At 40.0% G+C, this 13,577-nt stretch overlaps 1 protein-coding gene across 1 annotated transcript in view; it reads right to left on the bottom strand.

Annotated features, from left to right (window-relative positions):
- slc2a9l2 (solute carrier family 2 member 9, like 2) overlaps positions 1–13,577 on the bottom strand; it is a 164,698-nt gene that overhangs the window by 131,114 nt on the left and 20,007 nt on the right. Inside the window, exon 6 of the mRNA XM_066641986.1 lies at positions 11,083–11,243. Coding sequence (XP_066498083.1) covers positions 11,083–11,243 — 161 coding nt within the window. The remainder of the gene's footprint in view (positions 1–11,082; positions 11,244–13,577) is intronic.

Genomic DNA, 13,577 nt, shown 5'->3' with positions numbered 1-13,577 from the left:
TATTTTCTCAATACTAACAGCGACTCAAGTAACATCTTTATTAAGATTCTTGAGAAAGATATCGGTAAACATTTTTCAAAACTGACCAGAACTGTTAAAGCAGTGGAAAAACAACCCATATGGTCAGAGGAGTGATCCTTCATTATTTTGATGACTAGGGACAGGTGTGTGTGTATGTGTGTTCATCAAAGAACCTGAAGGCTTGACCCCTAAAGTAAGGACGTCTAGTGGCTCAACTGTGCTCTGAGGGTAATTTTCCTGCAATAGTTTGGTTTCCTATTGACCTCTTAATGGGAAATGTGTCTGCAAATCAATACTAACATATTCAGACTGGTCACCATTCCTCTATTATGATATATCTCTATTCTGAAGGATGACAGTGCCCCTTCCTCAGGGCAGCAGTTGCAATTGCCTCATTTGCTGACTGTGAAAGTGATATCAATCATATAAAAAGGGCTAACGGGAAATCTCCACAACATCACCAGATCAACATATGATGGAATATACAATGTAAGATTAATATTCCAGTCTTCCATATCAGTTCTATAGACCTGTAGGGACTATAGATTGTTTTAATGACTTGTGATACCCCAACAGCTTAAAAAGATACTTATTAAGATCACTCTTCTGTGAGTTACAGTGGAATAAAGGACCATTTGCAGTTGTAAACGAAACTACACAATAATGTATTGCATTAAAGGGAACATCTACAATTGTGGGGAAATGCAGTTCTAACTACGCGCTTTTTTTAAATGTGGAATGGTGTGTTTTAGGGGAAAAAAACAACTTTGTATGTGGATGAAGTTTAACTTGTCTGTAAGATTTTATTCACTGTTTAAATTACCACAGAATTTGTAACTTGAACTGTTTAATTTTGTACCACTTTCAGTAATGCAGTTAGCCGTCTCCTGAGTTTAGAGACTTTTCCACTATAAGTGATCTGAAACAGCAAAAATCAGTCAATATTGCCCACCTATGGGACAGGAATAGGGCAATCCTCATTTCAGTTAATGCTTTTCAATGTTTGGAGTTCATTGTCTAAAACAACTCCTGATGCAGAGAGACAGAGAGAGAGCCTAGCATACCGGACTGAGACAGTTTTTTTTTCCTACTAATTTACAGAGAGTGAGGCTTTGTAAACACACTAGACCACACTATGAAAACAGACTGGATAGCAGCAAATGAGGAAGAAACATCTGCAATTTATAAAAAAGTGTTTTTTGATTACAATCTTGAAATATGCTTTTAATGCTTAGGAAATTAAAGGAAGAATGTTGTTTACAGTTGATAATAAGGTTTCCACATGGATTTAGCACATCATTCTCAGTTGCTCACAGCTGCCAACTCAAGTCAAGGGCACAACTGTGTGGGGTTCAGAGCCCCAGGTGTGGTGAGTCTGTTTGTTAAAATTACTTTTCCCTTGTGCCCTCTGGAAAAAGAACAATAATTTGTGGGAGACAATCTCTATTCTCATTGCATGCATTAGTCTATTTCCAATCTGTGTCTACATTCAGGAACATACACAAACACACAAACACACACACTCTCACAAACACACAGACACACTAACACAAAGCCTGCTCACTCAAATTCTGTTCCTCATAACAAACACCAACTGACCTGACATACCCAACCAGTATCAAAGAGCTGGCCCATCTCTTAATTATGATCTGTGCTGTTAGTATTCATATTAAAAATGGAATTGCTTACATCAATACAGGTAGCTTAGTAGGCTACATAAACTGACCTTCTTAGCTGGCATATCACCAGAACTTATATTAGTGTATATTACCAGTGTTTCCCAAAAAGCATCTGCTGTGCCCCACTTTTATAGATAAAAATGTTTTTGGGGGTTTAAAACTCTAGCAGCACTGCTGTACCCGATCCATGCCTATCAACACAACACACACTAACACACCGCCACTACATCAGTGTCACTGCAGCGCTCAGAAAGTTCCACCACCCAAAACATGCCTGCTCTGTGGGGGTCCAGAGCATTGAAGAACAGGGTGAAATAGTGTGCGCACAACATAAGCAGAGCAACCGGTGGATTACAGAAATGTGAATAGGAAAGTATACAGAACAACAGAAGGACTACAGTCTGAAAAATGTAGAATCACAAAAGGCTCCTGTATGGTCAGTGGAGTTGAGAGAATGGACAGTGAATGTAGATATAAGGCAGGTGTTCCTAATCCAGTGACCTTAATAATGATAATAATAATAATAACAATAATAATAATAATAATCATAATAATATTAAGCCCTGTGAAGGACTGGCGCCCCCTTCGGGGTGTGTTCCTGCCTTGCGCCCAATGATTCCAGGTAGGCTCTGGACCCACCGCGACCCTGAATTGGATAAGCGATTGCAGATAATGAATGAATGAATAATAATATTAATCTTAGGTGCCTAAGGCTTTTGTACAGTGCTGTAGGCACAGTTGTATTGTATGTAGGGTTGGCAATAATGGTATTTAAAAATGTGGAATGTTTATCAAGACGAGTGCGGTATTTACAACGTGAGTGTTGTGTCAAATTTCTGTTCGGTGTCTTTAAGGACAAGGCCAAAAATTTAATTCATGTGCATTTAAGAGAGCCATAAGAAGACTTTGTGAGCTCACTGACTGGTGATGTCACACTCTGAAAATGGGTGGGTGGGGGGCACAAGCCAAGTAGCCCACCACAGTTGTGAGTTTAGGGCTGAGCTTGGGTTAAAAGTAAGAGGAATGACACTGAGAACAGACAAAATTCTCAGAAGACCCCTCACAGTTTTGAGGTTTTATCGTCTAAATGTGTATGATTTGAGCTCACTGATATAAGGCTCAGCGCAGCCTGACGGTACACACCCCACACCCACTCCTCCCCATGGTAATGCCGTATACTGTGATAATATTTTGAGATGTCATATGAAGGTATGAAAAATGTTAATACCACCCATCCCTAATTGGATGTATACAATTTGTATGTGACGTGAGGCATCTGATATGTGTGGTACAAGACCTTGGGAAAAACTTAGCATCTCCTACCCTGTCACGTAATGCCATTTTATTTTCACTTTCTCACTCCAGTCATTCATGTAGAGGTATAATCAGAAAGCTGAGACTGCAATCGTTAAGCTGAGGGAAACTGGCTCTCTCAGGGGCACTTTACTCCGTAAACTCATTCTCCAAGTCCTGGCATTTCAGTGTGGGTGCGTGGGTCATTACCCTGCTGAAATGGAGGGGAGAGGGGGGACATTACTTGTCTTTCTTTACTTTCTTTCTCCATTTTCAGCCTCTCTCTCGCTCTCTCTCTCTCTCTCAGTAATGATATCTCACTCTGAGTTTCTGAATTGAGTACATTTAGTTAGTTAAACACTTCCCTCTGTGGCTGAGAAAATGAGTTTTCTCCCTTCTGTAATCAGACCCTCTGACCCTCTCTGAGTTCTCCACAAGCGCTTCGTACTCTATCGTTCCAAATCACTTAATCAGCCAAGTGTGTGCCGCTCAAGACTGGAGACAGCTGGAGGATGACCAAGCGGGAACGCTGTTCTCGATGAGAGTGGCATGGGGATTGCAGGGTACAAAGATAGAGACTCATATGGAAACACATTAGCTGTTACGAATCCCTTAATCACTATTCCCAGAAAATTAGGAGCCCAATATGGGACACATAGTGAGCAGAAAAGTTGCTTAATTATTATTACCTAATTTGGAAAATAAGGAACATAAGTGACACAAAACAGCCCAGAAATGCCTCTCACTATCTCAAAACGTTGCTTAATTAATATTAACTATATATGTGGCACTATATTGGATGCTTCAGGTGTTTGCGCAATATGGTGTGTGTGTGTGTGTGTGTGTATAAAGCCCACTACTGTATAAGCAATGATCCCAGGAAAGACAATCCCACTGAAAGAGCAGGGACACAGGGGTGAGAAGTCAGTCATGCTGTAAGACACACACACACACTCTCTCCACGTGTTCGCTAACATTTAGCCAGAAGTGTACCCGCTGTGACCTTACGCCTCTCATCATCCTGCAGTGGCATTTACACGCCCTGGACGATGCGTCTAAAATGTCAGAGTGTTTATTAAACACCACTCCTTCTGTAAAAAACACACTGCCCCTCCCCAACCTTGAAGGGTGAAGGATATGTCCACACTTGTATGCTTTAGTTGAACACATCTCACCGAATGCTTGCATTGTGATCTAAAGGCTTATGCTGAAATTTGCTCCGGGACAAATATAAATAGTGGAGAAGGTTTAAAAATGTGATGATATTTCCTAAACTAAACTAAACCTTGCATTCGGATGGACCTGGGGATCCAACGACTGCACTCAGCTGTTTGCCCTCACTGCTGCCAAGATAAAAAAAATCAAAGTAGATAAATAAAATAACTCACAACAAACAAACTAAGAATAATACATTAATAATGGAAAGAGCATGAATTGTCACTGATGCAAAGCTAACAATGCCCCCTTGTGGAGATTTTAACCCTGCTAAACCCGAGTAAGAGTATCAGCTAGTCATTAGCAGAGCTATACAAATTGTTGGGAAGGATTTACAAGAGATAACTGGTGAGATGTGAGATTGACCAAACATAAATATGTAAATGAATCTGTTCATACACTGACATTTGATATTTTCTTGTTTTTCACAAACAAATTCATCAAGTTGGTATATTTTTATAACAAGAAATAGTCAAGAAATAACAAGAAATTAGAAATTTAACCTCGCGGAGTATAGGCTGCTTAAGGACCCATGGGGTCCAGGGCAAATACAGATTTCTGTTCATATGTGCAGGTCCAGTTGGGGTCCTGATCACTGAAGAACAGGGCGAAAGGGGGATAGCAAAGTATGCAGTGCAGTAGATAGACTTCTAATAATAGTATTATTATTTATTAGTGGAATTAATAATGTTACTATTCGTAACAGTATTATTATAGATGGACTGCTTAAAAACTAGATTTAATTGGTTTTAAATGTTTAGATGAGTCCCAGTAATTATGTTGATGTCTTTAATTTCTTTTGGAATGTTGAAATAGGGACAAGAGTTAAAATGAAAAATACCCTTCTGTGCATAGATATTTCACATCTTTAATTGGGACTGTATTTACTAAACGTGTCCAAGCAAACAGGTATTTATTATAATTTTTTATTGCAGCTGATTGGTGGCTGTTAACATGCTACAAGAAAATAATTCTAATATTTCTTACTGCAGCTTTGTGAAGGTTTGGGCTGAAATGGGAATAATGTGAAATGAAAGAGTAAGGGTTTGGGTCGGAAGAGCCCAGGATGTGTTTGGGATGGAAGGAGAAAGTGGTTGGAATGGAGGAGTAACAGGCGTGGCTGAAACAGGAAAAGTGAGGAATGAGGAAGTGTTTGGACTGTAAAAGGGGAAGGTTTGGATGAAAATGGAAGAGGTTCAATGAAAGGGGGGATCAGAGGATGGATCAGAAAAATGGATTGGAGGAGAATGGAATGGAGAGCTTCTGAAATGAAATGAGAAAGAGTTTGGATTGGAAAGGGAAGAGACTTTGGTGAAAAGGGAAAGCATTGGGGCCAGAAGGATAGAAGTTGGATAAAAATGGAGCAACATGAGAGAGAGAGAGAGAAGAGAGAGAGAGAGAGAGAGAGAGAGAGAGAGAGAGAGAGAGAGAGAGAGAGAGAGAGAGAGAGAACTGAGGAAAAAACTAGCTAAAATAAAGAACCTTGCATTGTACAGTGTAAATTCAGCCATAGCATTATGACCACCTCCATGTCTATAGCTGCACTTTGTAGGTCTACAAGTAGAGACTGTTGTACATCTGTTGCTCTGCATATTTTAAAGCCCCCTTTCAGCCTGTTCTTCAATAGTTAGGACCCCAATAGAGCAGTTATGAAGAACAGGGGGTGAAGCGACAGATGTACTACGGTCTGTAATTGTAGAACTGTAATATGCACATATCATCCACTAAAAACATGTTTCTCCCAAAAAGATAACTTTATAGAAGAAGGAAAGAAACTTCTTAGCTTTCAATGGAAGTCAATGTAAAAATATTTATTCCAAGTAATTTGTGTGCCCATTCACAATGAAATGTTTACACAATCTGAACTGCTGTGTTCAAAGGATGTAGTAAAGAAAAAACGGACAGCAATGGAGATACGTGTTTTTCTTTTAAGCATTTTTCATGGCTGATAAAATAAAGATAAAAGGAGAATTCTGCTTTTTATAATTATATGACATTGAACTGCATTTGGTAAATCCCTTGCACTTTTAGTAACTCTTTTAAGTTTGTATTTAATGATATTTGTTATATTCCTCCTCCATTCTTTAGACTTATTTACAAGAGTTCTATTTCTGCTAACATTGCTTTATATGGCACGCTGTGATTCCGCAGACACTTAAAAAGGCAAATGCACAGAAAAAGTCCCAGGAGACTGTTTTTATTTGCTTATTATAACTTTCTTCAGCATGCACAGTCTCTCCCAGTGGCCCCACTGACATCTGTTCTCATCACACGTCTCCATTTACTCGGCTCAGGAGTCCAAGGTGACTCTAACTGAGGCAACAGACGCTTTTACCCCAAACGCAGCAGTTTAGCACTAATTGTGTCACTAGAGCAGCGCATCGTGCTCCTATCTGCTATGAGACTGAGCAATGTGGAGAGGGGCTTGTAAACACACACACACACACACACACACACACACACACACACACAACCTCTCTGGACCCAGACACTTTCCCATTCATTACTATATTACACAGAAATAGAGACAAGGAAGTTGCTACAGTAGAGAGGTTAAGTGTCAACATCCATTTGTGTATGTCTACTGTATGTTCTCTGAGAGGGACGTGTGTGTGTGAGAGATCAAGTCCAAAGAGAATTCTTAAGGTTCCTCATTATCTGGCACATTCACTGTCCACTTTGTCACATACACCCACGTTTTCTCTACACTTGTCCATTTCATCAGATTCATTTGCCACAGCTTCTACAATTACAGTCTTTTTCTTTGCATAATCTGATAGCGCCCTTTTTACCCCACTCACCCTTATCAGGACCCCAGAAGAGGGTTTTATAGGTATTATTGCCCTGCTGGATCATCCTCAGCATTGACTATCATACGGCAGTGGTAGGTAAGGCTATGTTTCTTTATGAGACACAGATGTGTATGTGTTTCTGTGTGAACATCTGATTTTTTTAGATTAGATTCGGGGGACTTTCGTGATTTCGTGATCTATATCTGATCTGCAACTCCTCTTGAACAGCTGGGTCTGTTCATTCACATCAGATCGATGGATTGACTACACCAAAACTCACACGTAGTTTTGGATACAATATTATCCACAAGAACAGAGCAAATACACCACATGCTTTTGCAGTGCTTTTTTCCTGATGGAGCTCATAATGAATGCAGTGAGCGATAAATTCTTCACTCGCCGTTTTCACACTACTTCAGTTTTAGGTTATTTTTTTGTTTAATAAAATGACAATTGTGATTTTTAGTCCTACACAAAGGGTACTATCTTTTTCTTTTGGCTGCTGCCTCCTGTATGGGGTCGCCACAGCGGAGCAACCATGATCAACACCATCGATCTGGCACAGTTTTTACACCGGATGCGTGCACACACTCACACCTATGGACAATCTTCCAAGTCACCAATCCACCTACCAACGTGTGTTTTTGGAGTGTGGGAGGAAACCGGAGCACCCGGAGGAAACCCACGCGGACACAGGGAGAACACACCAAACTCCTCACAGACAGTCACCCGGAGCGGGACTTGAACCCACAACCTCCAGGACCCTGGAGAGGTTTGACTGCGACACTACCTGTAGCGCCAACGTGCCGCCCGCTACACAATGTTTACTATTATATGACAAAAGAACTGAGAATAATTTAATTTTGAATTACAATTACGTTACACAAAAACACTTTCAAACTTTTATGTACACCTGATAAATCTTTCACAGATGGGAATTAGCCTTCGTTCATAATTAATAAATCAATCAATCAATAAATTAACAAAAAGGGGCAAGGATGTGGGGTCATGGGCACTGAGCACTGAGTAAATATCAACATATGTCACCAAATTAAATGACTGTATACGGATTTCCAGTAGTAATACAGTAAATGTAGAACGCCTTCCTTTGCTGAACTTATACTTTTGATGTTTTTCTTTCCTACAGTCGTGCACAGGCATTACTGACATTGCTATAGTCATGTGTAGTCATTACAGTACTGCCACAGCCTGTCAGCAGAATCACTTTGAATACAGCTTCAAATAATGAGGTTTTCATTCCAGAAAACCTTCAGGCTGAAGGACAGAAGGAAGCAATACATGGAATGGAAGCTGTGCAACAGATAGTCTATTACACTGTCTTCATATAAGGTCTGTCCTTCAAACTGAAGATTTTTCTTTCATTAATGGCATGGGACTTATTTTTGTACAGTACAACACCTCCAGCGAATAAACTAAAACCCTTGAAAGCTTGACTAAAATGATGCACCTAAGATATTCAATACTCAACTCAAATACAGCAACTTCCCAACATCTCTGACTTCTACTTCTGACCGTTTCTGGCCACCACATTCTGAGAAATGTGGTAAAGTTGAGTTAACAAAATATGCATATGGACTAAAGTCTGTTTTTGTAGAAGTACACACCTACGGACACTTTTGAGTCGCCAATCCACCTACCAACGTGTGTTTTTGGAGCGTGGGAGAAAACCAGAGCACCCGGAGAAAACCCACGTGGACACGGGGGGGAACACAACAACCCTTCACAGTCAGTCACCCGGAGCGGGACTCGAACCCACAACCTCCAGGTCTTATTTTTTCCTCATTTCAATTCAAATTTAAGAATAAAACTGAATGCTTTTGAAAAAATGATTAGAAATGCATATTAAAATAAAGTGTTTAATGTCTTTGTCTCGTAGTGAAGGTTGACGTTAGTGCTTTTACCGCCACAATATCACCCACCCTCCCCTGCTCACTGCATAACCTATAAGCTGATTGGTTCTTTTTGCTGAAAGGTGAGATTTTATCTATAATCAGCACACTGATTGGCTCATTTGGCTGAAGTGTCAGATCTTATCTGTAAACAGAAGTCTTGTTAAGGATTCTGATTGAGTACTCAGATCTGATTGGCTGAGTAGTGTCACATGTGTTATTTAAAACACATGTGATTGGTCTGTGAGTTTCCCTGGCTGCTAAACCTGTGCTGTAATTGCTAGAAAAGTTACACAGGATAAAGTAAACACTTCCTTCAAAATTAAAGAGTTCTAAATAGTTTATTGATTATAGGGAGAGGTCTGGGTAGGACAACGTCTGGGTCCATACGTGGACTGTGGTCCGCTTATTAGAAAGCCCTGGTGGGTAACTCCACTGCCCTCCACACTCAGATAAGGGTTCTATGCCCAACTCAGGCAGGAATTCCACAATACATCCATAATAATACTTAGCCAAGACTCCTAACCTGACTTTGGCCTCTACCTCTTTGATATCATTAAAAACTATGAGTCGTTCTGGTGACGAGTGCTTGCCACATTCTGTGAATACAAATTGAAAGGGTCATGAATTGTACAGTTGCATTACAATCACACTGGACAGTTCTGGAGAGTTCTAACCAATGTGTTTGTTTTCTGTGGTGTTGTTATTTTACTAGAACAGAGACCTGTGAAAATGCGCCTGAACATGTTTGGGTTTTCATCACCAAAAAAGCAGAACGCACAGCTTACAGCAGCTTTGAGCTTCACTTTGATGTCCTCTCGCTTGTTAGCTGTCGTCTGTCTTGATTAAAGGAAAACGTCCATTTTACTGTCAGTTTAGACTGTCTGCGTTTGTTCTGGGAGATCTAACAGACTTGTGTTCTGAACACGTTTATCTGAGGTGAATATGTTTAACGACTAAAAGCCAAACATCAAAAACTGGATCTGCAGAAAAACAGACCCCAACTTAAACTTAAATATAGCCAACCTTCAGATGGAGCCACCTGTGTGTGTGTGTGTGTGTGTGTGTGTGTGTGTGTGTGTGTGTGTCAGAAAGCGGAGAGTGGAGGGAATGAAGCGTGAAAGAGAGCAGGACATCTGGCCTAATGGACCCGTGTAGCTCTGCTTTAAAAATCACAAACGAGCAACACCTTCTGGTTCACCCCATAAAAATCAATGCACACACACACACACACACACACAAACACACATTCATCATAAAATACATACACTCATCAAAAACAAATACCCTAGGGATACCCTAATCATAATCTAAACATTAATCTAACATTAACTAAGCATCATATTCGAGCATTAACAGGCTCATAAGACAGAAAAGCAGTTAATTACAGCATTTATGTTAACACAAGACCCCATGCCATTCATAAGTGTGTGCAGGGTTTTTACACAATCTCACAAACCTAACACACAACACAGATGTGAACAAACACACACCTTTGATTAATCAATCAATACCACACATCTGAGGTGTGTCATCAACACTCACTGATCTACTGCACTCTGAGCAATTACAGTGGACACGCTGATGTCTGTGTGTGTGTGTGTGTGTGTGTGAACATGCACCACAGAGACATAAGAGCATCCATTAGTAGTACCCTGCCAGCCTGCCTCACTCTGTGGGGACACACTAAAAATATCCTCCAAGTCTGAACCCCCTCCAACAGCTGCCCCCTGCCCATACCACCCCCACCCCAACACTCTCATTCCAGCACTATCAGAAGAATGGGGGGGGGGAGTGTGTGTGTGTATGTGAGAGAGAGCGAGAGAGAGAGAGAGAGAGAGAGAGAGAGCGATAGAGAAACAAATTTAGGAGAAAGAGAAAAGGGGTTCATAGTGAGAAGTAGTGAACAGAAAATGGACTGATGGGGAAATGCAAGAAGAGTGAATGAGAGAGTAACGGAGATAGGAGGGGGCAAAAAGTGATGAGAGAAATAGGGCGAGAGAGAGAGAGAGAGAGAGAGAGAGAGAGAAAGAGGGAGAGTTAAAGCCTACTGGGGAGTGGACAGGTAATTTAAAGGTCCTGTCACACATCGGAGGAGCAGAACTGACTCTCTAGACATTTTGTGTGTGTGTGTGTTGCATGTAGCTGTATGTAGGACAGGTGGACTCCTACCTGCCCAGCACTTTGATGAGGAATGAGACCAAGAGCGCCCCCACCAGGCCACCGATTGCAAATATGGACACAGTGACTGACCACAGCAGAGTGAGTGTCTCGGCTGCTGCAGATTCCCCATAACGACTCAGCCATGTCGCGTTATAAAATGCCTTTATGTTCTAGAGTACACACACACACACACAGACACAACAGACATTACATTATATAACAACACTTTTTTATACAACATACAGACAGTGAGATATATCTGTAAACTGATTTCTTTACATGCTGAAGCTTTGCAGGCAGTGTTTACACAGACGATTCCTTTCAATTTCAATACTGTTCCTGTCTGACGAAATATTGAGCTGTTAACATTTTCATTAGTGAGGGTTTCATGTGGAGTAAACCCACACAGATACAGGGAGAACACCAAAACCCTTACAGACATTGACTGGAGGAAAGATTCCAATATGTGACCCAGAGACACTGGAACTGTGGGACAGAGACACAAACGTATAGCAACATATAGTCTGTCTGTGCATTTATTCATTTATTTACTTATCTGTCCATATGATAGTGTGGGGCATGTTTTTCAGGCTGCACCACACCCAATATGTTACTAATAAATACTACATACATAAAGACTAAACTAAATACTAACCAAATACTTCTCTTAGTAGTTACAAAGTGTTATTTCATGTAAGTACATAAGAAAAAAAAGTTGTTCTACAAATTGAAAATTTGATAACACTTTATATGAAGCCCATATTAATAAGACCTCATAAATGTGGCTATAACTCTTTATAACATAGCAATAATGATTAGTAAGCATACTCATAAACTTTAATAATGCCTCAAAAGAATTAATAATGAATAATAATTCAATTTTTTTCTTACTTGTACAGAAGTGTAGCTATTCATTATAATATCGTCTAAATACATAATGACCTGTGCATGATTATAAAACACTTATATGTATTAACTATTCGAAATGGAAATGGGTTATAAATGTTTATAATGCCATCACTGAATACTTCAAGTAAAGTTGACGGTTTATATTATTATTTATTATATTATAAATACAAAAAGAAATAACTTAATAATGATTTTTAACAGTTTATTATGCATTAAAGGTGCTTTATAAATATGCACAGGTCATTATCCATTTACAAAAGCACTATAATGACAATAGTGACACTTGTGTATATGATAAAAAATATTAAATTATAGTTCATTATAAAGTCTTCTGAGGCACTATTAGAGTTTATAAGTATGCTTACTATCATCACTAATATTACCAAGCTTATAAATATGGGCTTCATCGGAAGTGTTTGCGAAACGTTTTTCATTGCACTTGACCTAGACGTCTACACTCATGAGTTATATCACTATATATCTGTAACTGACAGAAAGGTCAACACACACATACACACACACAAACACACACACACACACACACACACACAGTGTCCTCCATGATTTATTCATGTAGAACAGCCACAGCAGCACCCTCATCGTAGAGCTCATTATTTTGAATAATTCCCTCCACACCTCCGCTTGCTTTCTGAAGTCGTTTTCAGACTTCCATCAATTCAGGCACGTTATTTACAGACACAGAGAAGATACACTTAATTCTGGCAAAAGCTGTGAAGTCACATAATCAATAGTGCCGCCCGGAGAAAATCAGCTTATGTGTGGAGCGATGAACAGCAGGAGAAAGAAAAGAACAAGAAAAAATGAATGAGAAAAAGAACGATGCACAGACCGTCACAGAGACACACTCAGATCCATATTTACCACATGCTGATGTTTAGTAACGTGCTTGAAGAGATCTATCGCTTCTCTTCTCTTAAAGAAGGAAAGCTGCACAGAATTACTGTATGTTTTAACAACACAAAGGCAGACATCTGTTGACTAGCTGGACTTTAATAAGAGAATGCACCAGTTCTCAGTGATTTTAAATGAGCAGGAGCTCGTGACAGTAGAGTGCAAGCAGAGTCGGTTAACTAGGGTTTTTCCAAGAATCTTACATAGTCAGTAGTCAAGGTCAGAGCACAAGCAAACAATACCAGTATCAGATATTCAATATGAGATACTCCACAATCATAAACTAGGAAAACATCCAGAGCAGGTAAACTCAGGAAACTATGAAAACTTGGAAACTAGAATCCTCGGAATAAGGAAAACTAGGAAGAATAGATATGGACTCTACTGGTCTCTTCTGGACACTACTCTTTGTTTGGCCCCTGGTCTTTGGTCAGGTTTCCACTCCCACAGCTCCTTCCTGAATCTGGTGTCGTCTCAAAATCCTGCCTCTAATGGGAACAGGTTTTTATTCCAAATGTCTGGCTTCTTTAAATCACCTCAAATCAGCGTTAGAGGCATCTGAGCAGATGAAACAAACTTCTAGAAAGGATCAGTGGGTCTGATTTTACATCTGCCTTAGGCTCATGGGCACCAGCTCCCAAACTCTCCAGTGTATTAGCATTGCCTTCCCATCCCAAGCAGGG

The sequence above is a fragment of the Hoplias malabaricus genome, chromosome 13 (genome assembly GCF_029633855.1).
Source record: "Hoplias malabaricus isolate fHopMal1 chromosome 13, fHopMal1.hap1, whole genome shotgun sequence".
NCBI lineage: Eukaryota > Metazoa > Chordata > Actinopteri > Characiformes > Erythrinidae > Hoplias > Hoplias malabaricus.
Note: the sequence above shows the minus strand (reverse complement) of the source record. Positions and strands in the feature narration are given on the sequence as shown.